We start from the raw sequence: 27,291 nt of genomic DNA, 5'->3' as shown, positions 1-27,291 counted from the left end.
AATTGTTTATATATGGGTCACATGTATCTCATATTTGTTCAAAAACATATAGCAGATGCCAATAACCATCTAGATTTCTTAAAATTCTAAAGATGTACTGCAGAAATCACCTTGCGTATTATTGATATATTAACTTTTATATATATACCTCAATAATATCTGCTTGTTAACACAGAAATCAAAAGACAAAATCATTCAGAGTTGCCTAATGGCACCAAATCACCAAATGACTTCATGGTTGTTAAATAAGTGCCTCTCATGGGCCTTGACTGTGGTGGTCTGTATATGACTGGAATGATTTATGTAGCCCACTCAGCTGGTCCCATGAGCTCCAACATGCACACAAACACGATCTAATCACATAATGAGACCAACAGTTGCCAGTGTGGAGCGCTCTCATCATCTGCCCCCAGTAGATGTCCGGCCACCTGTGGAGTGTTGGCAAGTTTAAATATACAACAGTTTTATATGAGAAAAAAAGTGTAATCTTTCAGACAAAAAGCCGCTCCGGGATGTGGAAGTTAACTTAAAATATATGTCTAATAGTGATAATGTAGGTATCTGAGAAAGTGATTTGGACTGGATTTATTTTCAGTAAACAGGCTGTGTGTGAGAGAGGGTCTATTGTTCCTGCGGCTAATACTGCAGCCCCCAGCTCCAAATCCCTCTGGCCTTATTATCCCTGTCCTTACAACTTATAGCATCCACATATCCACTGGCACAGAGCAAATGAGCCATGTGCATAAGGTCAATTTACTTCTTGAAAATAGTTTGTTCATACGTATTAACACAGTCATTATAAAAAGTAAAATACCCTGGAGTTATAACGTAATAAAATAAAATACAATCACTAATATGTAAATTATTATTACATTATTTTAAGCTTAATTGACAATTTATAAATTATTCAGAAACAGAAGTGAAAGAAACAAAAAACAAAAGATACATTCTAGTTATTATAAAAAAAAAAGAAGTAACATACCCTGTAGTTATAACGTAATAAAATTATAAAATAAAATCACTAGTATTTAAATTATTATTACATGATTTTAAACTTAATTGACAATTTATAAATTATTCACAAACAAAAGTGGAAAAAAAAAGGAAAAAAAAGAAACATACTGGTTATTATAAAAAGTAACATACCCTGGAGTTATAATGTAATAAATTAATGAAATAATAAAATAAAATAAAAATGAAATCACTAGTATGTAAATTATTATTACATTATTTTAAACTTAATTGACAATTTATAAATCATTTTACAAACAAAAGTAAAAGAAAACAAAACAAAAAAAACAAAAAAACCCCAAAAGATAAATACTGGTTATTATAAAAAGTAACATACCCTGGAGTTATAACGTAATAATAAATTAAAATTAAAAACAATTGAATAAAAAAATGCAAATAAAATAAAATCACTAGTATATAAATTATTATTACATTATCTTAAACTTAACTGCTAATTTATAAATTATTCCCAAACAAAAGTGAAAGAAAACAAAAAACGAAAGATAAATACTGGTGCACGCCCACGCTTTCCGGGCACGAGCACGTAACACTAGTCACGTTAAGAGCATGACGTCACTACGTGCTTGAGCCTGCCCGAAAATGTTCTCCCGTGTTGTTGGATTTCGAAGGAGCGCAGGACTTTACAATGAAATAATACACGTTTACCCCAGAGGAAAGCAACACCAAGCCGCATGATTGGACTCGGAAGTTCGTTGTGTTTCCACTAAGTTGTGAAACTTGTGGTTCGGGGGGACTCTTAACTTTGAGGGGTCGTTTTCTGCGGAGTGATGTCGAATCCTGGGACTCGGAGGAACGGGTCCAGCATCAAAATCCGACTGACAGGTAAAAGCCACAGCCAGAATGCGTTTAGAGCATGCTCCTTTACTGTAAATGCAGGACACTTTGGAGAAGAGGGTTTTATCTGTAAAGATCACGGATGAGTGTGTGTTTGAACGGTCGGGTCTGCTGTTTAACTAAACATCCGGTTTTTGTGGCAAAGAGCAGCATTAGCCTGTTAGCTTAGCCACATGCTAACCAGAGCAAAAGAAGCTTCTGTCTGTTCTTTTGAGCTCATATATCGCTGCATTTCTCTTTGTTTGCTGCGGTGTGATCATTGTGTCAGTGGATGTTTGGAGCCAGAGCTTTAGGTTTTAGTATTGATGTGGAGTATTGTGAAATCAGAGTTAGCTTTGACCGCTAAGGGCTGCTACACCCATTTCTGCCGCTGACCACTGGACGAACTCCCCTGACCTGAATGCGACGTGCGTGTCCTGTACCAGGGAATAAAGTGAATGTCCAACCGCGTCTCTGTGAATCAATGTGTGGCTGGTTTTGTTTTTGGCATGCTAGCACTGTGCCCTGTATTGATTGGCAATCCGCCACTGTGTCAGCTGAAACTACAGTGAGTATCAGACTGTACACTGAGCATCACTGTGTGGGTGCTGAGAAGTGGTGTTTAAACTCCTCTAACAGTCTCCTGCTGCTCTCACTCCCTAAACACAGCCAGAACAAAAGGCTTTACTGTAGCTAATGTTCCCTGGACTAATGACCCTGGGCACGCAGCGGCCTCTTTTCACATGGAAATGACCAGCCTCAGGACAGACACCTCTCTTATCTTTTCCAAATTAAAAGAATGAACATTACAAGTGAGTTTCAGTGAAAATATTCTCTATCATGCTTGCTGTTTCTGGAGTAATCTTTCATAGATTCATAGGTTTTATATTACAGAACGTTTTACTTTTTGTCAATATTTTTCCACTCAAACTGTTAAATATTTGTAAAGGAGCAGGAACATTTGTTACTTGTTAACCTCAGATAAAAAGCACCAACATCTTCCTGGTGTTTATTTTGCTCCTGCTAAAGATATTTGTCAGGGTCATAAACTACAATTGCCTTCACAGACCTCACAGTTCCACCTCATTAGGTCAGCCAACACACACAGATACTGTAATGTGGAGGGTATTTGACTATAGAAGCTTTATTCATGACGGTAGGTTTTGTGTAGAAAGATGAATAAAGGGAGTTTGGTTGAAAAAAGTCAGATTTTTGAGTTTTTGGCGAGGAGTGCAAGCAGTTGTGTGAAGCATCTCATTATGTCAGCTCAGAAACAACCGAGGTTATTTGCCCTAGCTGTGCTCCGCCCCCACAGGTATGAGAGGAATCCTAATTGGGTGAGGAATGCACCATGAGCCAATGGCAGCACAGTGCTGCTTGGCTGGCTGTGCTTTGTTTAGTCTGTCAGAGCGAGGGGTTGTTTGACCCCGATGAATTGAATGTCTGAGGCAGGGGCACATTACTCTTGTAAACGAGGATGACAGAACTAGAGAACTGCATCTCCTTACTGACTCAAACCCGTGAGGATCTCCTTGACTCTGTGGAGACAGTGGGAAAATCTAAGTCCATGTCCATCACCATGATGAATTAGATGCCACTGTAGCTGCTCCTGGTGTAAATTTTGCTCCTGCTGGTGTGGGATGCAGTCAGCCAACCTCTACCCGTGTTCGGTGTAAATACATGGGGGTGTCACGGTGCAGCTAAATCAAAGGGTCTTACATCTTCTTCTCCCTTGCACAACTGGTCCTTTGTAACAAATGGTAAACAAATGGCCAAGTCTCCCATCATCATGCAAGTCCTAATCAGAAGCAGCCATTGGACCTGTCAAATAGATTTAACATTCTTAACCTGAATGAGTTTCCAATTTATATCAAGTCATGGGGAGTTACTATCACCTCTTCGATCCTCGCTGGACATCACAGCAGCACCCACTGCATTACAACAAAACCAGAGTAATTTCCACGTCTATAAAGATACTACAAAATGTGGATAAGACTCCCCACCGCAACATGTGATTAATCATCAATCACCTCGACCTTTGATGTTAAGAGAACAGCATCCTTCACTGAATGAGATCTACCTCCGGCTCCTCATCGGTTTGTCGATGATATGCCATGTAGCCATCCTACGGGCTGAAACCAAGTCCCACACTAGAGCTCGGGTATCACACATAAACACGGTGCTCACAGACACACTGTCCAATCGTGCGGACATATCCACTGTGATAGTGCACATCGGCTCAATGATACTGAGCAACAACAGTCCAAAGTGTTGGAAATGCTTATAGACACAGCGGTAAAGTCGGGAAAACAATGTATAATGTCTGGTCAATCTCTGTTTCGGTGACAAGAAGTTTAGTCGGCTCTGTAGTGCTCTAGGAATTCCTTTTGTGGATAATCTCTGTGGATTCTGGAAGAGGAATAATCTATTTGCCCGCCATGGAATTCATTTGAATAGGGCTGGAGAAAAAAAACTGTTGAGACAACCTAATAGCTCCTCACGTGATTTTTTTTTTTGACAAAATCAGTACCCACCGCCTTAGATTCTGCATTAAAACAAATGAACGTGCAGATTTCACGTAGAATATCTCGTTAACATCAGTATTCCCTGACTCTGATATGGCCTTAAATGTTTTTATTAATACATTAAATTAAACTGCAGACTGACATGCACCTAAAAGAAAAACTAGAATGAAAAACTTAACAATACTTGGTTCGACACTGAAACTGCAAGTTTAATTAGAGAAAACAATTCTCCCTGGATAGCTGCGCACAACTAGATCAGATTTGGATTGGATTTTTTAATAAAAAAGCAGAGAGGAGGTGGAGCCGAGACGAGAGCTGAGGGAGAGAGCGGCATGAATGGGTGTGACTCGTTTTATTACTCAAATTAACACATTTAATGAAAATACTAAGCAGTTCTGACTGAGAAAATTATTAACTTCTGTGAATTTGTATGCACCTCACATGTGCAAGTGCTTCAAAAATACTCACACAGATGCCAAAAATTTAGTTTGCATGTGCTCCCTCTGATGATCAGCAAGATTTTAATTAAATCCCAAATTCCCTCAGAAATCTTAAATTATCATTGAATGTGATTATAACCAAGTATAAAATCAATAAAACCAAGTATTTCCCTAAGTAACATGTGATGTGCAAATATTTATACATTGGTTTTGGCTTGTCCAAAACGTATCCTTTAAAATACTACTACTAATACTCTACTCTAGACCTTTAGATAAACGTTTTCACAGCCCCTTTGTTTCATAACAGGTGATGATGCCAATACTATTTAATACAGCTAAAAATAATATTGTTTAAATGTAATGTTTGTGCATTTACCACTTGGATACTTCATGCCAAAATACAATGTAATCAATAGGAAAATCTGTCTCTTTCTAGAATCTGAAAACCACCAATAATCACACCTGCTCCTGTTTTTAAAGCTTAAACTGACCTGTGTAGTTACTTGTTTTGTTTGTTTTGTTCTGTATTTTAACCGGGCCCTTGTGAAAAAGAGTCTGGCATTCTCATTGGGCTCTCCCTGTATGAATAAAAATGAAAATAAAAAAGAAACGCAGGACAAAGGCCACGCAGAGCCCACTCCCACTGACTCCCACTGTCCCTGGACATATAGGCCACTGTTTGTGCCACAGTGAAAGAACGAGCCGCACTACAGTTTGAAATAGTTTTACTCTAGTTATATTCACCTGTTTTTGTTTTTCAGTACTATTAGAATATTAGCTTGAATAGATAAGGATAGGACAGTTGTGTTATATCCACTAATATTGCGGTTATGAGGTTTTTTGTAACATTAAGAACCGTTTGGGAAAAAAATAGGTCAGCCTTTCTATAAACGCACATTGTTAACAGTTTCAGATGTTTTGAAGGTAGTTGTTGTTGAAAGGGTTTGTGGACCAGTCTGTGCGATTGGATTAATTTGCTCACAGTTGCTCCACGTGCCGCTCAGGGATTGTTGCCAGATACTTGGGTTACGCTCCATGTGCTGACAAGCCGGGTCACTAGTCTGTAATCACACAGAACGTAAGGTAATGGTCTGGAGGTGTTTTAGGGGAATACAGTGAGGAAGAAGGAAGTGGGGCAGATAAGCAACCAAGATATGAAAAGTTGCACAACGTGAGTGAGAAAAACGTAAGGAAATTAAGAAAGAGTGCATGCTTTAGGAGCTGAGTAAGTACTTGTAATCCCCTCAGCCTTGGGCCATGTGCAGAGTCACATTTCAGTAACACACAAACATACACACATCTTTTAGTGTGCGGTGGACTGACCCCAGTACACACTAAATTAAATTCTATTAACTTCACTTTTGGGTTGGTTTTATTCACATGCACCGTGTGTCACTCGCCCCAAACGCCCCGCCATGAGCCACTCGAGAGCCACCAGCTGATCGCCAAACTTATTTCCATGACAACCCGCTTCAAGAGCTAACTCTCGCCGTGCTATACGTGATGGACTTTTCCTTCACCTGTGGATAAATACAACGTGAGGATGACGGAGGAGACGATGTGTCGCTGATATTAAGTTGATCCAAACGTACTCATCAGACGAGCGTGTCAAATAGCAGCTCTGCAGTGCCCATTCATACAAATATACGGGCACTTTTTTATCCACTGCAGACTGTGTAGGTCAGCCTGAGGTCAACTGCGTTCACACCACACTTGTCCCGCTCCAGAGTGTGAGTGGAGCCGCTCCGAGACCACCCATTTCAAGCACTTTTGAAACAGTTGTTTACTGTGAATCAGAGTGTGGCTGTTGGCTTCACACCGGCCCAAACGCACCACTGTCTGAGCAAATCCTCTTTTATGTTGACCTAACTAGTGGCACTATGAAAAGTATCTTACACACATGTACATATAATTACCCTATGCTGACAGGGAAACAACACATTTCACAATATTGATGTTAGGGAAGTGCTTTGGTCTTCTGTTTTGGTGGCAGCGCACACACAGTTACTAAAGATCTTTCCTTGCTCCTACTGTTTACTTTGATTTTGGTGTGATTTTATGCTACTGAGGACTCCCAAGACTGAAGTAGACTTGCTTTTCAGAGCCAGCTTTCAGTTTGTAAATGTCTAAACTACAGGTACAGCAGAGATTTTATGCTCCATGGAGATTAGTTGCAGCCTTGGCATTCAAATTTGTAGTTTAAATTAGCTTGTAGTTAATCTTGCAGGCCTACCAACAACTTAAAACGTTAACTTCATCCTACCTGACATTTGGATTTGAGTAACACTAGATAATGCATATTGTTAAATTAAATTCCTACAGAGGTCACAATTCAAACTGGCAGCAATAATGACATTTGTTGGATATTTCTGCTTTTTTCCACACAAAAAAACACACAGAGCACTATTGATTTGACTGGGACATGTTTTGACTTTAAATTCCTTTGTGTTCCCTCATGATTAAACGAATAGCTGCTCTCTTTCCTGCCTGCTGCCTGTCCCTCTCTTTCTCTCACAACGCCAAAAGACAGAAGGAGCGGGAAGAGTGTCAGCAACCAGCGATGAGTCCCGACCTTGGCAGATTTAGGAATTTCCTGAAACTTTGTCACACATTCAGAGAAGGAAAAAATGGTTGAAATTAAAGGGTGTCCCGGGTCTGAGGCTGCAGTGAAAGAGACTGACTTCCTGTTGGGCTGGTTCAATGAGAGAAAGAACTGAAGAGAGCAAGAAGAAGAAGAAGAAGAGGAGACTGTGTGCGCCTGAATCACTACCACACAACCCTCAGATGGTCGGATATCCAGCTGCCATTCTTTATTGGTTGGTCACAGGAAATAGTCCCGACTTCACCAGACAAGCCCACGACTGACTGAATCATGACACATCGCCAGAGCACCTCAGGGCAGTGCTTGTGTTTTAGGCACCATGGAGATTCAATTAGGCACAGTGCGTACGGGAGAACAAAGAGCTTTTGTTCTCCTCAGCTGGGACATCAATACCATTTTCTACCTGTAATGGTGCCCACATTACCCCCTTTGTTCATTCAACATTGATTGAGGGCATCTTTGTTTCCATCACATGTTAATCTGTGTTTTATGGTCATTTCGATTGGAAATTACGTCCTGTAGTAGTCGCCTTGTGAAATTATTTCTCCTGACGTACTGTAGAATAAAGGTAATGTGTAATTTGCAGTACAATGATTCGGTGAAGGGCAGCTGAATCAATATTTCCATGAATATTTTTGGTAAATTTCATTAATGTCTGTGTGATCCCTCAGTCGTCCAGGTTTGATTCGTAGCAAAAGACGAAATTTAAATCTTCACCAGCGAAACGTCTTCACTCCTACAACGATTTGTCCAGTTGACAAATTAAAATTTTGTCTTTTGCTAAATTTCATTAATGTAAGTTTGAATGACACTTTTAAAATGTTTTATATTTGAAGCAGTGTTCCCTCGTTTATCGCAGGGGTCACGTTCTAAAAATAACCCGCACTAGACTAAATCCACAAAATATCAGCTTTATTTTTTCCAATTATTCTGTTTTTTGCTGTAAAACCCCTCACCACACACTTTATACACTTTTCTCACATAGGCATTAACATTTTCTCACATTTCTCTCTCGTTTAAACTCTCTCAAAGTTCAAACCTTCGTAGGCGTCTTTGTCGGTGCAGAACGTTTCATCGACATTGTGGGTTTTGTCGGGGAGAAAACAAATTGCAAACACACAGCACTTCAGAGTCACACTGAGATCCAACGTTTATGTAAATTTGTCTGAGACTGATGGACAATGGTCTACAGTCCAACAGCCAATCAGGACGCACGACACAATGCGCGATCATACAGCGTAAAAAAAGCATGTAAAATTGCACCCAAACAAATCTGCGAAACAGCGAGACCACGAAAGGTGAACCATGTTATACCGAGGGACAACTGCACAGTGAAAATATCCTCTATACTAATAATAAAAATTTCATATTTGGCATACAGTGGTCGAACAAATAATATTGTTAAATTGATATGATCTTCCTCAATAGTTTTCAAAGCTCTTCTGGGGACTGGCGAATTATCCCAGTCTATAAACACTGACATCAGATTACTGAGTTGTTAATCTGTGTTTGTTGTATCTGTCCTTTTTCAAATAAACAACAAAAATCTCATGGTGGTGTTGATTTTTTCTGGGTCGCTTATCAGAAGGAGATTCTCAGTCCTTTTGTCCAACACTTTTCAAGTCTCTCAAGTCAGAACCTCAGGACTGATCGTTTGCATAGCACCTGTATGGAAATCTGTTGTTTTTTAAATGCCGAGGGTGGATCCTTTTCTAAATGCCCATCTCAAAATTGCACTGGGAAAACCTTTAATAACTGAGAGCTGACAAATTGATATTCTGAGTAAATGACTCACTGGTGGTTGTATCATATGTTATTTTAAGTTGGAAAATGATGACCAAAGTCTGGCCTCTAACCCTAAACTATCTCTTGCACAATTATGTTTAAAAAAAATGCGTAGTTTTCATTTTTAGTTCCCTGCTCTTTGTGCTGTGACTATGACTACTTTACCAGCGTCAGCAGTACTGTCCTCTGGTATTCAGATATTAACCTCATAAGCAGATCTCGTCCTACTCGTGAATACATTACAGCTCGCACAGAAGAACAGTTGATCAGCCTACACTGTGCATCATTTAAATACTTGTATAGTACATTTGGTCCATAATGATTCTCTTTCTCTTTCTCTTACAGTATTATGTGCCAAGAACCTCGCAAAGAAAGACTTTTTTCGTAAGTATTAATGTCCAAAATTAAAATAAGGGTTGTTAAACATAGATATTTGTAAAAGGCAATACTCAAATACGTATCCTATGATCTAAATGAAATGCACTGTACTATTACTGTTATTAAAAGCTTAATATATTTAAAACAAGTTTGAAATATAATCACTTACTATAAAGTCATATTTAGGGATACCGATGTCTGACACCGGTGTTGGACATCAGCACAAATCCAGAAAGAAATGCTATAGGTTTGGCCTGTATGTTGATATAATATTTACTGGTTGTAGTCGGCCCAGAATGTCTCATAATGTTTAAAATATTATTTATACGAGCTGATAGTGGAGATCGACGGTGTCAGGATTGGTATCAAAACTGAAAAAAACTGGATTGGTGCATTCTTAGTCGTATTTTTCACAATAGCGTTAGCAGTAAACCATATGAGACACAGAAACAATGGCTGTGTCCCAATTCACCAAATGCACCGTTCGATGTACCGTTCGTTGTGCCCTTCGAAGTACCCGCCCGACGAAGGGTACTCCTCTATGTAGCCGCCTTCGTGCTGAGAATTTGTCCCGGTGAATAAGTGGCCATTCTCGCCCCCAGCCGGATAAACTCCACCGTCTGCTCATTGCTCGCTAAAGACAAAAACGATATTGTTAAATAAGGACAAATATTAAACATTACGATAGCTGCACTAATATACAAATGTCAGGGATAATTCCGCTCACCGTTTCATCAGTTACACAGCGATTACTGTAAACCCAAATGAACAGGACTTCACTGAGGTTGAGTCGTCTCATATAGATTTTTACTCACATTTTAACTGTTTCATGTCGCACTGTTGTAGTTGACGTAAACCGGTATTTACATTTAAACGTGTACTGTGTAGCGTACTCCCTTTTTCGTCTCTTTTTTTCGGATGCACGCTTTGGCTACGGTCGATCTCAGAAACACAGGGCACATTTTTGCATTCGTCTGGTGCATGAAATGGGACAGAACTTCAGCGAATTGGGGCACGGCAACTGTCTAAAATATTTTATCAGTTACTACCAAAATAAAACCAAAAAAACATGTAGCATTTCATTAGTTGCTGTTGTTCCACTGTTATCAAATGTGGGCAAATAATTACGTCCTGTTTGCACGTTTTAAACATTGTCCACTGTCTATAACAAGCTGCTGTTGCTTTTCTGTGCCATAATTGCAGCCCATCAGCCGCAATGATTGACCCACAATCTCTTGTTTGTGTTTGTTTGCCAGAATCAATGTTAGACTCGGGCATTACACGTGAACTAATGGGTTATTTTTAAGCGCGCTCTCGTCCCGTTGCACTGCTGTCCTTGTGTTTTGAATTGGCACGTGTCAATTTAAATCCTGTTTTGTGCCTGCAGGTTTGCCCGATCCTTTTGCAAAAGTGGTAGTGGATGGATCGGGTCAATGCCACTCCACAGACACAGTCAAGAGCACATTGGACCCCAAATGGAACCAGCACTATGACCTGTAAGTCCCCACCCTCCAAAAACGACAACTATATATATGTGTTTATTTCACTGTGCTCCTTTGTGAGTAGATAAACAATCTTAAAAAATATCAAATGATTGTCTTTCACAGATATATTGGCAAAACAGATTCCATCACCATCAGCATATGGAACCATAAAAAGATCCATAAACGACAAGGGGCCGGTTTCTTGGGCTGCATACGACTTTTATCTAACGCCATCAGTCGGCTAAAAGACACAGGATGTAAGTGAAACCACAAAAATAAGATGGACTCGAATAAGATCCAGTAAAATGTACAATTTGATTTACATATTGTGTCTGCTCTGCCTCAAGACCAGCGTTTGGATTTATGTAAACTCAACCCCTCGGACAGCGACGCAGTGCGGGGGCAGATCGTAGGTAAGGCCTGACACAGATGTATTCCCTAAGCTCACGCCGACTCTCTCCTCATCGTCATGACAGCAACCCACTGAATTATCCGCTCGTCTGTCCCACTCCTGTCCATAATTTCTACTCTTTTCAGCATAAAACAAACAATTAAAGAGCTGCATTTTACCTCAGCGTGACACGTGATTCAATTTCCAGTGTAACGTTGGAGATAAACGACCCTTTGTAAATTTGCAGGGGGCGCTGGAGAGCCATTTTTAAAGATAGAATCTTAATCCACACATCATTTTGTCCAGCTCGTTAAAGTACACAGACGCTTCATTGGGTTTGTCTGAATCCGATGATGTTTGCAAAAGTTACAGGAATTTTTATGCTTTCAAAATAGCTGTTTCGTTAAGAGCTCATCATGACCACTCCCTGAGACTTAAATATAAATTAAAATAAATTATTTTAATAACATTTGACCCCAGATATTTCCTGATGATGCTGCCTCAGTTTGGAGTCCGCCGGATAAAAACCCACAGACAAGTTTGTTAAATTATAAGATTAGATTTTCGACATTTGTACAATTAGATTCAAAATGGCCGCATTCACATCAGTGTTAGTGTGGTCCCCTTAGACTTTTTTGCTCAGGGTCACATAAAGGGTGTGCATACCAAGTTTCATTAGTCTACGACAAATGAGAATTCTCTACCTCATTACAACTGTGCAGGGGGCGCTGGAGAGCAATTTTTAAAGGTAGAGGTTTAAGTTGGCTCAGTAGCACCACCTCAAAATGTACAATTTTTCAATATTTTTTTCCCAGTCTTCACTCAAACTCACTAAACTGATTTTCGATACCACTTAATTGTCTGTACTTTATTGTTTACTGCTTGATTTTTGCGATTTTCCTCCATGTTGCACAAATACACTAGGATGCTCAGGCTCTAATTATGCTAGGTGTCAAAGGTCAGTGTCACACAAATCTCAAAATTCAATTCATATGATAATTATTCCCAAAAGTATTTCTGTATTGTTTACAGATGTGCAAAGGGCTTTCAGTGTGAAGTCACATAACCTCCAGAAGAAAACTGCATAAAATATAGCCCTGCATATGGTTGTGATAGAAATTTAAGTATAGTCATGTTGTGTATTTAAAAAGCATTTGATCTGTGTCAGTCTGCCAGACCCAGACCAGACATTAACATGTGAAGCTCTGTCTCCATCCCACAGGAAACTCGCTGTTGTTCTGTCTAAGTATAAAAGTTCATTATCATATGGGTGTGAAACAAAAGTCGCTCTGCTTTGAAATGTATGTAACATTGTCATTCTGATATAAAACAGTCAGAGCTCAGATGCTCAGGGTGGTTGATTGGGTTGTTGAGACTTGGACTTAGAGGGAGAGGGGAAATGGGGGAGAGGCCGGGAGGCTCCCAGTCTGTGTCCAGGCCTGGGCCCTGTCCTGTCTGTATCTGCTCTAACAAACAATAAACCTTTTTTCCTGTATTGCAAAACTCACCGTGCTTCATAAATGGATTACTTTTCATCTACAACTGTAATTTTTCCACAACAATAATGATGTCAGAAGAGTGGGATCCACGAGTGGTCGTCCAGAACACAGTGAAGATGGGATTTTGTCTTCCTTTTGGTTCCTGCCCTGATGCACAGATCTTTCAAAGAAGAACATGGATGGACATTGGTTTCTGTCCTGGATCACTATCGCTGGATTCGAACAAGGTCTACTTGGTGAGCTTTCCCAATACAGACTTCTTTCCATTTGAAAAGGAAATCTTCATCTACAAAGACTGGTAAATCAAAGGAGAACGTATTTTGGAAATGCAAAATGCTTAACTAAACATACCCAGCAGCCATAGTTCTGATCCTATACCATTTTTGATTCATCTCACAACTTTTCAGTCTTTTTGGCTCCAAAATCTCATGTGTACCACCACGCTGCCCTAACAACGTGCTGCTAATACAATCCAAGCAACAATGGCCCTCCACCACTCCTGATTTCCTCACTTTTGGGACTACTGGAAGCTACGAGTGCTAAAACATCTAAAATGGGGAGCAAAACTTCAAGGGAGTATTCCCCTCCAGAATTTGGTGCATTCAGTTTAAAAAATGTTCATGCATTGGAAAACAAATTATGTGAAATTGAAGTCGAAATGAGAGAAAAAATAACATTTTTGATAAAAAAAATTAGAAAACATCGAAAATTACAAGGAATGTTTAAAAATGTGGAAAGACGAAGCTGAAGTCAAAATCAGAAAAACTATGCACAAGCCTCTTCTCTTTGAAGATGCAACTGAAATGTGTGAGCTGAAACTGCCCCACTCGCAGAACTCTTTGTCTCAACAGTTGACTGTACTAAAGTTTGACCCAGATCTGAACAACACCCATCCAACCTGTCTGTCTGATCCTTCACCAAATAACTCTACACCGCAGGACAGTAATGGACACGTGAAAATACAGATGGAAACAAGCAAAGTGAGCCGTGCTGAAGAAGACACAATGTACACTATGCCAATGGTTGAAGTCTCTGGTCCACAAGGTTCAACATTAGTTTTCCGCCCTTGGATTTCTTCTGAAATATCTGCAGCATCTCAACATCTGCCCAATCCTACAGCATCAGCTCAGACTTTTGCTAAAGAACTTATAGTAGGTTTGAAATCTTGACAAAAGGTTATGAGTGAACTAAGGAGAGTATTGATCCTGAAAATGAAACCTACTGAATGGCACAAAATAGCTGATCAACTTCAAAACACTGAACTGCGATGCAATCATGTTGATTGGAAACATGACTCCAATGCTTTGTATAGAGAAGCTGTGAATAACATCTGCACAGCCATCACAAAAGCCTTTCCTGCCTCTATCGACACTGACAAAATCCAATCCTGCAAACAAAGAGGCACTGAGGACCCTGAAGAGTTTCTCACACGTTTAACAGAAGTATATAACACCCACAGTGGATTTACAGGACCTGATCACATAGGTGTGACTCGTGATGTTTGGGAAACATATTTGTGTAACTATTTCATTAATGGACTAAAAACAGACATTTCTTCAGATGTGAAGAAAACCTGCGTTGGCTGGAAAACTGCTCGCCTAACTGAACTGAAAAGACACGCCACACATGCATATGAAGAAATAAACAGAAAGAAAATAATGAAGCAAGAAAGAATTCAGAAAGAACTGCATATGGCAGCAGTGACTATGTACAATAAGACCCAACAACATGAAAATCACCGAGTGAATTCACAATTACATAGACAACTACAGACTCATCAGCCAACACATAAGCAGAGCAAATATGGGAGGAGAGTCCATCGAAAGAACAAGAGAAGATTTTCCAATGAACCTTGTTTCATCTGTTGTCAAGCTGGACATTGGAGACGGGAGTGCCCTCTACGCCATAAGCCCTCTGCATTTTAAAGGTGCACGGGTTTATTTGTGCTACTTTTTGCTTTGTATAATATCTAGTATTGGGACACACTTGAATTTATCCTCCAGAGTGAGGTTTTGGAGTCATTACAGTTAACTATCAAACAGTCATGGGTGAAATTCCCCTCTAGTTGTAATGAGCTAGTAAACAGTCAAATGGGTGAAAGTCCCTGCTATTTAGCGAACAGTCACTAGGTGAAACTCCTATCTAGGGTTACTAACGGGTAAAAGGCAAAAGGGTGAGAGTCCCTGTGTAGTTGAGTGTAAGGACAGATGAACTTTTTTCATGAGGGAGAGTAAATTCAGAAGAATGAAGATATTATGTGACAGCAAAATGCAGACAAGTAATGTCAACAGTATGCTCTAATTCACTCGCAATGTTAAGTGTGGGGAAAAAAAGAGGGAAAAAAAACTAAAAGCGAAACAAAAACTGAAGAAAAAGAAAGAAAATGGTTAAGTACAGAGCGTGACACAAGAAGTGAACTGTACATTTGTGTGTCCTTAGACCTGATCAGCCAAACTGTGTGGTGTGAATTATGCGACATCAGAAAATATGTGTGTAGCAGCTAAACCATTGTAAACCGTGTCAACAAGAAAATGACAGGATGCAGTTTCAACTGATCCACTCATTTTCTACATTTCTTTGTTTCTTTATATTTCCTTTTTGAAAAATGTTGTATTTTTTGTGTTTTTTGCCTCATCACTGCAGTGAGTTTAATGACATGCATGTCCTAAGAAAAGTCCAGCTGATGCCAAAAAACCCTCCTTAATTGTAATTGGAAAGAAGAAACTGAATTCTTCCATGAATTCCCAAAATGTTAATGAGCTCTCTTAAAAACTAAATGAAGGCCTAATCAAAACAGGTAGTGATCACAAACCCAAACTGACTTGACCATCCTTGACGACTAAGCACCTGTGATTTCATTAATAATTTTTTTGTTACAGGAGATGCGGATGCTGCATAATTTCTCTTCTTTTTCTTTACATGTTCCTATGAAACAATCACACACTAACAACACTAACAACTAACAACTAACCAATAACAGTTTTGGGCTTCACAAAATGTTTCTTTCAGAACAGCAATTTAACTGTTGCAGCAGAAGACAACTAAGCCAAAACTGACACATGTATATACATATATAAATGTGTCAAAGGGGATAGTACAAATTTTATTTTAGTTTTCAAAACTGTATTGTGTGAAAAAGGTGTTATCCATTAACTACTCTGGAACTCATTGCCCACAGAGTTGCGTTCCATCTCTGACCTGCCTCTGTTTAAAGCCAAACTGAAAACTTATTTATTTAGAATGGCTTTCAGCACTTAGTGGCCCTGTGACTCTTTATTTTAATGATGTAATATGCTTTGTTGATTTGTATGAAGTTTATTGTTTTTAATCGTGTTTTTTAATGTTGTACAGCACTTTGGGCAGACTGGGTTGTTAGAAGGTGCTATAGAAATAAAGTTTGATTGATTGATTGAACTACAAGACCTGTAACCTGACAACATCTGAAGCAGAAGATAACTTTCCTTCTAGACCTGAACCAAAAACACTTCCTGAGCAGGATGACACATGGTCTTCTCCTGAGCTGGAGGACACATGGTCTTCTCCTGAGCTGGAGGACACATGGTCTTCTCCTGAGCTGGAGGACACATGGTCTTCTCTTGAGCAGGAGGACACATGTCCTTCTCCTGGACAGAATCAAACCTACATCATTAAAACCATTCTTCTGTTTCAATGTCACCGGAGAAAAACTTCAGAAAAATTCAGCTATTCACTTCTTTTCATGTGACTCAGAAGAACTCGACTTGTTCCTCGTGTCCCCAACCACAGCCCTGAAATGGACACACGGGCTGAAGGACAACTCCAGAGACAGAGAGACGCCGAGCTGCGTGCGGACGGAGAGAACAGTCATGTGTGGTCAGAGGGAGGACAAAGGGACAGAGGACAGGTGATGGGAAAGATTTAACTGAACACCGCCACCATCATGTTAAAACAGATTCACTGTCTGACTACAAATCATATTGGATAAAGACAAACTGGACTGAACACAACAATGAACTGTTGAATTTCCCTCCATCTCAGTCAACAATAATGGAACTGACTTCATCTCCAACAATGAATGTTTCTGTGCAATGATTGTTTATGAAGTATGATTAATGAATAATCAAAAGGGAGAAAGTGTGATAGAAATTTAAGTATAGTCATGTTGTGTATTTAAAGGAAACTCGCTGTTGTTCTGTCTAAGTGTAAAAGTTCATTATCATATGGGTGTGAAACAAAAGTCACTCTGCTTTGAAATGTATGTAGCATTGTCATTCTGGTATAAAATAGTCAGAGCTCAGATGCTCAGGGTGGTTGGTTGAGACTTGGACTTAGAGGGAGAGGGGAAATGGGGGAGAGGCCGGGAGGCTCCCAGTCTGTGTCCAGGCCTGGGCCCTGTCCTGTCTGTATCTGCTGTAACAAACAATAAACCTTTTTTCCTGTATTGGAAAACTCACCGAGCTTCATAAATGGATTACTTTTCATCTACAACTGTAATTTTTCCACAACATGGTTTAAATTTGACATGTTACAAATTGGACAATAAGGATAAGCCCTAAAAGACTCCCACAGTGCTTTGTGCTGTAGTTCTATTTCTCTATTTAAATCTCCTGAAGTTGTGATTCTGATATAAAGATGATGCTACACTTCTTCATAAATCATGTTTTATGTGTTTTCTAGTGAGTTTACAGACTCGAGATCGCATTGGCAGCGGTGGCCCAGTGGTGGACTGCAGAGGACTTTTAGAAAATGATGGGTGAGTGAAGCTTTCTGTGCAGTTTTAATTATGTTTTTGTGATCGTATTCTGATCAAAATCACGTGTCAGTGATGCATGACAGTGGAATTTTAAACTGATATCAATAACCAATGATTTGAAGATGTGCGTCATCCAAAACTGGTGACGTAAAACCCATAATACTTTTTGAATGAACTTGATTTTTGACAGTTTATTTGTTTTAGTTTATAGACCTAAATGTGACTAAAGCAGGCCATGTGATACACATAAAGCCTTAAAAATATGACATTTACAAATACGAAATCACAGTATTGGGTTGTAGCTCATAAGCTCAGTATAAAGTGATTATAAACTACCTGTGTCCTGCAGTTAATTCTTCTTTCCACATTGTAAATACAGCTTTATTTTGTTTTTTCATTATTATAACAACCTGCTTCAGATAAACCATAGTCTATGTGTGGGTTTCATGTTTTGTGGAACACAGAGGGAAGGGGGCGGGCAGCACTGTGACTGCTCCTTTAACACGAGGTGGATTCTGAGTGATACAAACACAAACCGGCCACTGTGTACTGTGAATATAAACGGTGAATAAAAAGTTAGCAGAGACGCAGACGCAGACAGTCTTGGACAAAGTCCGTCTGCATTGGGCTGTTTAGTGAAACATTTCTGCGTGACACACGTGTTTTCTCATCCTCACAAAGAGCACACAGCGGCTCAAACAGGCGAACTCCTCTCACTGCACCACATGTCCTCTTGTTTGATTGAGAACTAAAATACAACTAGATCCTCCCATAGTCCAAGCCCGTCAGTCCGAGAGCATCCGTGTCAAGAATGAATGCACAGACGGTCAGTCTCCTCTGGCCATGGAGGCTGTCTCATGTTTTCATGTTTTCACTTTCATGATAGAAGCCAGTATCCTCTCTCCCGTGTCTTGGGACTGTTACAAAGCTGTTTCGCTGTAATAGCATTTGTCCAAATGTAAAATAAGCCCATATATGTAAACATGTGTCCTCTGCTCTCTGCCTTTGACCCGGGGCAGACGGGCTGCTCTGGCTGGAGCTCACAGTGAGCGATCTATACGATAAATATCGGTGACTAATATTATCGTGAATCCCTTGTTAATGTGCCCTGTTGTTTGCAGACCGATGTTTGAGGGCTGTTTCAGTGAAGAGCCCCTGCCCTATTCTGATCCCACGGGAGCAGCAGGAGGTGGGAACTGTCGCCTGGACTCACCCAGTCAAGAGAACCGTCTCCAGCCTCAGCGAATCAGAGGGCAAGAGTCCAGAGGCCACGCCCACACGCCTCAGAACAGGCCACACGGACACCAACCGCCTGACCTGCCTGAGGGATACGGTCAGTCAGAAAAGCAACGCAAATGACCATGTTCAACTTGAATGTTCATGTTATTAAACAACTTTTAATGTCTTTAACAGAGCAACGAACAACAGTCCAAGGCCAGGTCTATTTCCTTCACACACAAACTGGCGTCAGCACATGGCACGACCCTCGAATACCCAGGTGAATATCACCCCCGTGGACACAAAATTACACTTGTTTGTTTCTAAAGTAGCCTGTTATAGAGGAACATACTGTAGAGTAGAGTAAGGCTTCCTAACTTTCTTCTCTTCCAGCTTACTATGCCTCAGTGTGATGCCAAGTTTTATTATTATTGTTGAAAGGCCTTTTTGCTGGTAAATGTGTGTTTAAGTTGTAAATTTGGACAATTTTTTACAGACAAGTATCTAGTAGTAACTACTTTCCTTTGAACTTATTACTACTTTCCTAATATCAACATTGTATTTAAATGTAGTGGTCATATATTTCTGCTCTCAATACCTTTGAGTTTGATTAGAAAACCATGTGAGAGGCTCAGACCACACAGTATTGGATTGTACCTAGAAACAGACTGTCCACCTCAGGGCTCACCAGATTAAGTTGGGTGAAAGTGGATGGATTACTTGCTGGACTGCTGACTAAAGTCTGGTCTTGTGCAGGGATCTGGCCAGTGTGAGCTGTGAGGAGCTTGGTCCGCTGCCAGTGGGCTGGGAGGTCAGAAGCACTGTGTCCGGCCGTATTTATTTTGTGGACCATAACAACCGAACCACGCAATTCACAGATCCACGTCTTCACAACATTATCAGGTACAACCTTCTGTGTTCAGAGCAACACAAAACATTAAACATTATACAGTGAATCTGACTGAACTTGGCTGCTTTTCGCACTAAAGCCCATCACACACTACAGGATAATTTGCTCGATTTTGGCCCCAGTTTGTCTCTTCCAAACTTCAGGGAGGCGACTTTGGATCCTCGTGTACAGTTTAAACCCCCTGTGCTCCTCGTGTGTGGTGTTAGAGAAGAATAACAAACACATTATTGTATCATCAATAATATCGTCATCACAATATATTGAATTACAAGTCTCTTTTCTTAAATTCATTGTTCTGGTGCAGCTTGAGCTAAAAAACAGGGAACTACTTATGCAATAATCTCTACTCTTAAGAAGAAATAATTATTAGTTTTTTGGGTTTTTTCTTTTTTGGATTATGACAGAACCAAAGGCTTGTTGAGGCATTTTAAAAGGAAAAAGCAGCATATTCACTGTTTGGTTTGCCTCTACAAAATATCGCAGTAAATATTGTTCCATGAGATGCATATTGTGAAAATATTGGATTGAGAGATTTGGATATCGTTACATCGAGTGACTCTGAGCTGCTCTGTCATGACGTAACCACAAAACATCAGTGCAGCCAATAAAACGGACACAGAGGCACAAGATACAAACTCAGGAAACGGCAAAAATTATGTAAAAATAACTTTATGAGAGGTGAGTAATAAAGTTAAACAAGAGCATTCTCATCCATATTATACATTAGAATTTGTCCCTCGCACATAACGACGCTCCGTCCACAAAACAGAGCTACTCATCCAGTTTGTATCATTCCTTAAAAGGTAAAAAGGAAAGAGTAGATCCTCACGTGTCTGTTTGCATAAAGCGTGGATTGTGTTTCTGCAGATTCGTGACCATAAACACGACTTCTTGTGTAATTTACCACGAGCCTTTTGTCCATCAGAAACATTTATCTGAACTATTACACCACAGTTTACAAATAATAACACAACTTTGACTTGACTCTGAATTAGAAGTGCAAATCTCCGAACTTTTGAACACTTTAGAGTAAAATGAATCCCTTTGAAACTCTAAACTCTGACGGACTAAAAATGTCATAATTGGATATTTACGAGAATAAACGTTGGAATGTATTAAACTAAATTATTAATAAAAATATATAAAGGTGTTTAGATATTAATACATACATTCTTGGGATTAAAAAGATCAAATATTCTTGTTTTTACATTTCTGTATTTATTTAGTTGTACATGGTTTTATTTTTAAATATAGTTATATTTTTTACTACTATTTATACTTTTTTTTTTTATTCTTTCTTTTTGACATTCATTTTTTCATTACTCATTTATTCATTTTTTATGTATTCTATATATTTATTTTCTCCATATATTTATTTTTACTTTTATTTATTTTGAATTTTATATTTATATTTTTTTTATATTCTCACTTATTGATTTTCACATTTATTCTTTTCCTCTTTTCTTTGTCGCTCAAATGCAAATGAGTGGGTGGGGCTGAGCGTGATTGACAGACGGTTGGGCTACTACTTCAGTTCCTACCACAACTACAGACGCTACTACTACTACTACTACTTTTTATGCTCCTAGCTCAGAGTAACCAGTGAGAAAAAGCTGTGCCTCATGGTTGACTCCACGTGCTGCTTTTTACCAGAGAATCCCGCCTCTCGTACCTGTGCCAGCTGGAGTGTGCACAGGTGTGAGTTTGTTGGCAGGACGCTCAGGAGGAGGGAGCGACCGGGTGAAGGAGCAGCCCGGGTACTGTAGGAGTGGACTGGATCTTAAATGGCCTCACCTGCTAAAAACTCAGTGGGGCTCTATGGATGTATAGAATGAATATAGAGGGTGTACTAGTGGTCTAAATTATCTAAATTACATTGTTGTTAATTTTTAAACCAGCAGCACGTTAACCTTCTGGTGCATAGTGGTCACTGCGGTGGACAGTTACTAAAACATAACTTTCTCTTTAATGCATTGGTTTATGTGGTGGAGCTGCTTATCAGCCTCTAGAGTGCTCTCTGCTGCCACACTCCATTGAGGTCAGTTCAGTGGTCAGTCGGTGTAACTGCAAGTACATTTCCACTGATTGGTTTTCTTATGCAGGCCTAAAAATTGCACCAAGTTAACTCATTTTTACAGGCAGTTCACAATGTTGTTTCATGTCCTGAGAAGAATAAAAACACTTCAGAAAAAAATCTTGACCAAGGCTTTCATAATTCATGCATCAGAGGGTTAAATCTTCAGTTGTTCATGTTAAAATGTCAATATCATGAGCAGATTCTGTCACTTCGACCATTTATGACACTTAATGATCAATGTTTACGTCTTAAAGTTAAAAAATACTACAATAAGGGTTGAGGGTGCATCCTTGTTTCATGCCCTTCATCAGTGCAAATCCAACCCCCCCTCCACGTGGTGCATTCTGGGTATCATCCCGCCTCGTCTCTCTCAGGGGCTGCTGGTTTGATGGAAAATGAGGCTCTGATTGTAGGAGCCAGAGACTTTTGCAGTACACAAGTCAAACATGTGTCCTGGGGTTAACTGCCCCTCAATGAGAGAAGCTTCAAGGTACTACTACTATTACAACAACTACTATTACTATTACAAATACTAGTGCTAGTCTACTTTAGTTTATTGGTTTATTTTAACAGGGACCATTGTGCAAACACATTAATCTCATAAAAGAAGAGTTGGCTAATGCTGGTAGTACTACTATTACAAATACTATTACTACTATTATTACAAATACTACTACTACTAGTTTAGTTGAGTTTATTGGTTTATTTTAACGGACCATGTGCAAACACTTTAATCTCATAAAAGAAGAGACGCTTTACACCAGATTTGGCTAAAGTTAGTTTCCATCTGCAGTCTCCGGGCAGGTACTACTATTACAAATACTACTGCTACTATTATTACAAATACTACTACTATTACTATCATTACAAATACGACTACTACTATTATTACAAATACTACTACTACTACTACTATTACAAATACTCTTACTACCAGGACTAAAAGTGTAAATAAATGTCAAAAAGAATAAATAATTGTAAAAATATATATTTAAATATTATTTATTTGTACATGTATTTAAGAAATCAGTACATTTAATATCCATTTTCTGCTTCATACAAAAATGTAAAATCAAGAATATTTTAGCTTTTGAATCCTCAGAATGTGTGTGATGTCTGAATGCATTTATTTATTTACACATATTTGTATTAATCATTTTATACATTCAATTATGTATTCTTGTATTTATTAGCACTCACGGCTTTTACCTCGTGGTTCAGTCTCTTCATATCCTGCTGCAGAATTTACGCTCAGAGATTTAAAATTTCATTTGATTTTCTTTGTGTCTGTGGTTTGCTCTTTTTGTTTTGTTGTTTTGTTTAAGAAAAGTCCTGTAGTGTGTGTTGGGCTTTACTTTGTTGATTCACGCATGACTTGAAAAAACAACCCTGGCACATACAGCCAAACCGACTCCACACGCTCAGCACAGTGGAGCCCCCTGCTGCCTCAAATCAGCATCATGAGTTGATATTTATTTAATATTGTGCATGATCAGCCTTATTGACAGTGTGTTTTCCTTCAACAGTCAACAATCCCAGCAAGTGAAAGAACCATCCCAGGCTCCTCAGATGGAGGTGGGGGGTGAGGAGGGTGGTGGGGGAGTCGGCGGCGGTGGAGAAGGAGACGTAGCGGCTCGATATGAAAGAGACTTGGTCCATAAGTTGAAACTGCTCCGACACGAGCTGTCCTTACAGCAGCCTCAAGCCGGACACTGTCGCATCGAAGTATCCAGAGAAGAGATATTTGAGGTGGGTCACAGCTTTGTGCCGATTCACTGAAAAGAGACGCGTGATTTGAAACGCAATGATTCATTTGTGTTTCCAGGAGTCGTATCGGCAGATCATGAAAATGCGCCCGAAAGACCTTAAAAAGAGGCTGATGGTCAAATTCAGAGGAGAAGAAGGGCTGGACTATGGGGGCGTCGCCAGGTCAGTAACAATTAGCAATGTGCGTATTTCAGTTGGAGCAGTAAAAAGTGTTTACATTTACACTCTGAATTTCTGCAGGGAATGGTTATACCTTCTGTGTCATGAAATGCTGAACCCCTATTACGGCCTGTTCCAATATTCTACAGACAACATCTACACACTACAGATCAACCCCGACTCCTCCATTAACCCTGTAAGGCCACAAACAAGTCACACAAGGGCTCAGAAGAGTTTATTTTTCAATCAAATGTTTGTGTTTCCTTAGGACCATCTATCATATTTTCATTTTGTGGGTCGTGTGATGGGTCTGGCAGTTTTCCACGGCCACTACATCAACGGCAGCTTTACCCTGCCATTTTATAAACAGCTGTTAGGAAAACCCATCCAGCTCAGTGATTTGGAGACAACTGACCCAGAGCTCCACAAAAGCCTGGTCTGGATATTGTAAGTCCGTAAAACATTAGTACAGTTATTCTTGTATAAAAATTGTCATTCAAACTAACGTCTTGTGTGATCTGTGCACAGAGAGAACGACATCACTTCAGTTCTTGACCACACGTTTTGCGTAGAACACAATGCCTTTGGGAAGTTTATGCAACATGAACTGAAGCCTAATGGGCGAAATATTCCAGTGACTGAAGAGAACAAAAAAGAATATGTCAGGTACCTGAAAGCTTTAGCTGTTAAAATAGTTAAGAGCCATTTAGTTTTCTACATCACTTTCTTTTTAAATTGCATTAAATGTAATGAACTGAATTGTGACTAACAAAATATGTCATTTCTAGACTTTATGTGAACTGGAGGTTTATGCGTGGAATTGAGGCGCAGTTTTTGGCTCTTCAGAAAGGATTTGGTGAACTCATCCCCCAGCATCTCCTCAAGCCTTTTGACCATAAAGAACTGGAGGTAGTAACAGAGTTTCATACAATTACAATGTCACATTACAGTTTCACATTACAGTTTCACATTACAGTTTCACATTACAGTTTCACATTACAGTTTCACATTACAGTTTCACATTACACTTTCACACATGCAGTTCATCATGTTATGTCATTGTTTTTATAATAGTTTTTTTTCTCTTTACATTTTCTTTTCAGTTGATAATTGGCGGCTTGAGCAAGATTGACCTCACAGATTGGAAGACCAACACTCGGCTGAAGCACTGCACAAGTGAAAGCAACGTCGTGCGGTGGTTTTGGCAAGCAGTGGAGGCCTTCAGTGAAGAGAGGAGAGGGCGCCTCCTGCAGTTTGTGACTGGATCAACACGAGTCCCCTTACAAGGGTTCAAAGCCCTGCAGGGTGGGTCAGCCACTGACTTAAAGACAGCACACACCCACATCACATTAACATTTTTACAATGCATGGCATTAAATTAACATTTTAACATGATAATAGTAACCTACAGTTTAAAATGTTACTCTGTTTGGTAAAGCAGAGCAGTGATAACTAGAATGTCTGTTTGTAAGGCTCTACAGGTTCTGCAGGACCAAGGCTTTTTACCATCCATTTGATAGATGCCAATACAGAAAACCTGCCCAAGGCTCACACATGGTATGATTACTTTAAAAGTAGTAATTATGTGCTTTTTATTTATTTATTTTTTATATATACTGACTATTGTGATCTCTGTTTAGTTTTAACAGAATAGACATCCCTCCGTACGAGACGTATGAGAAACTCTATGAGAAACTCCTGACAGCTGTGGAGGAAACCTGTGGCTTTGCTGTGGAGTGAAAATCCACAACTACAACCAACAGACTGTCACACTTGAGCTTGCACTTGCACACAATGATTTGACATTTGACGTTTTAACACAATATTGAGTATACAGTAGTATACCATACAGCCAAGCATTACAAGAACACACAGTGTCTTGCCACCTCTTGACCACCGAACTGTTGGGGCTTAAGGAGGAAGCACAGCAAAAGCAGAAAATATGTAAAAAAAAGTATTTTAAAGATTTTTCCTATGTTTTGGAGAAGCATTTTTATCATTCAATTTTAACAAACTATGATGTCATGTCTTCAGAATGTCTAGCACCACAACCAACGTGACTGCAGTCACACTTGATGCACTGAATCACATCAGCAAACTCACAAACAAGCCTGCAAACTCAAACCAGGAAGAACAAGGAACATGCTCTTTTGTCTGGCAAGCTGATGGACTGACTTATTTTCATACTCCATGTTTAACCACTGGTGTGTCCTGGACGTCTGTTATGTATGTGTGCATGACGGTCTCTTCTGAGACGTGTTTGCGTGTTTGTCTGGCATGGCACCCCTTTACTCTGTAAAAATGATGAAACGCCTGCTTCTTAATTTAGCTTTTGATTCCTCTGTTTGTATCTGCCACCACTCTCCTCCACTCTATTTTATTATTTATTATGATTACTGACCAAGCTGCTATATGCTCGAGCCAGAGCTCACACTAATCTCATCAACCCATATTCCCGATTCATAGGGTCTATTTACACAAGTAATCCACATAGTGGGTTTTATTGAATATTGTTACTTTTTTAACAGATTAAAAGCTGAGAAATTCTCTCAAGTATATGGAAACTGAAAGTGTGTTGGTGTTTTGAATACCTTGTTACATTTATTGAAGCGTCTGGGAAATCACATTCCCAGCCCTCATTTTTAAACATATGTTTTATGACATATTGGTATTCTGGACAGGTCAATGGTCACAAATGGGATATTCTTTTTTCTCAAATGGACTAAAGGAGGCATTTTTAAAATTTTCGTTGTATATGTGACATGTACAATAAAATATCATATGCTTTTATATAGTTTTCCTTGCCCAGTTTGAACCTTACCTTCCTGCCTGTCTTTTCCTCCTTGCTTGAATGTTAAAGAGGGACCCTTTATCACAGGCAAACCCCTATGATCTATGAATGAACAAAGTTGCTTTACAGTTGTTGATTTTCCTTCAAATGAAGCGTAAAACCTGTTAAGTGATGGTGAAATAGTGGGATTGAATCTGGTGTAGATTGAAGATCAAAGACTGTTACCGCAGTATGTCAATCTGCATTTTCTAGGTTCTCAGTTCACTGTGTAATGGATGCAAGAGCATTGTAACTTACTATGTACTAAACATTTATGAAAATACTATGTAAATAAGATTATATTAAAGTAAATTAAATCAATATTTGTGTTAGTGTTCTGTTTATTTCTCATTTCTAACATTGACTGTGTAGTTTAATTTACACAGAGCAGCTCTCCTGTAATAGTAGCCCAGTGGTCCGGAGTGGGATGTGTTCAGAAAATGACCCAAAAGACAAGCTCTGATAGTGTAATGATATTTATTACAAATACGGAGTTTATGCCAATCACAGAGTCTGGGTATTCTCTGAGCCAATGTGAGAAACACCACGAACAAAGAAACTCACCTATATTTATTGTCTACAGAACTATAGAACTGTAGGACAGCCCCTTAACCTACGCTGTTTGTTCGGCCGTTAGGTCCCAAGACTT

At 39.4% G+C, this 27,291-nt stretch overlaps 1 protein-coding gene across 2 annotated transcripts; it reads left to right on the top strand.

The window, feature by feature from the left end:
* The first annotated feature begins 1,543 nt into the window (after positions 1-1,543).
* Positions 1,544-26,963, top strand: smurf1 (SMAD specific E3 ubiquitin protein ligase 1). 2 transcript variants are annotated; one of them, XM_055223882.1, is made up of 18 exons: positions 1,544-1,854; positions 9,543-9,581; positions 10,963-11,071; positions 11,183-11,316; positions 11,407-11,472; positions 17,606-17,681; positions 18,803-19,014; positions 19,095-19,179; positions 19,656-19,802; positions 23,413-23,635; positions 23,712-23,815; positions 23,894-24,008; positions 24,081-24,259; positions 24,341-24,478; positions 24,601-24,721; positions 24,916-25,117; positions 25,294-25,369; positions 25,453-26,963. In XM_055223882.1, the coding sequence occupies exons 1-18, from the start codon at positions 1,800-1,802 to the stop codon at positions 25,550-25,552; spliced, it is 2,181 nt and encodes a 726-aa protein (XP_055079857.1). In that variant the 5' UTR covers positions 1,544-1,799; the 3' UTR covers positions 25,553-26,963. The 2 variants fall into 2 exon arrangements, with proteins under 2 accessions (XP_055079857.1, XP_033827471.1); XM_033971580.2 differs by having other exon boundaries at positions 25,285-25,369.
* Positions 26,964-27,291: the final 328 nt, after the last annotated feature.

The sequence above is a fragment of the Periophthalmus magnuspinnatus genome, chromosome 8 (genome assembly GCF_009829125.3).
Source record: "Periophthalmus magnuspinnatus isolate fPerMag1 chromosome 8, fPerMag1.2.pri, whole genome shotgun sequence".
Lineage (NCBI taxonomy): Eukaryota > Metazoa > Chordata > Actinopteri > Gobiiformes > Gobiidae > Periophthalmus > Periophthalmus magnuspinnatus.
Note: the sequence above shows the minus strand (reverse complement) of the source record. Positions and strands in the feature narration are given on the sequence as shown.

What these genes read in the sequence shown, in the direction of transcription:
- smurf1 (XM_033971580.2), top strand. Translation starts at nt 1,800, where the DNA reads ATGTCGAATCCTGGGACTCGGAGGAACGGGTCCAGCATCAAAATCCGA. An exon ending in AGTGCGGGGGCAGATCGTAG is followed by an intron (nt 11,473 to 17,605) that starts GTAAGGCCTGAC and finishes TGTGTTTTCTAG; the next exon opens with TGAGTTTACAGACTCGAGAT. An exon ending in CCAGAGAAGAGATATTTGAG is followed by an intron (nt 23,636 to 23,711) that starts GTGGGTCACAGC and finishes TTGTGTTTCCAG; the next exon opens with GAGTCGTATCGGCAGATCAT.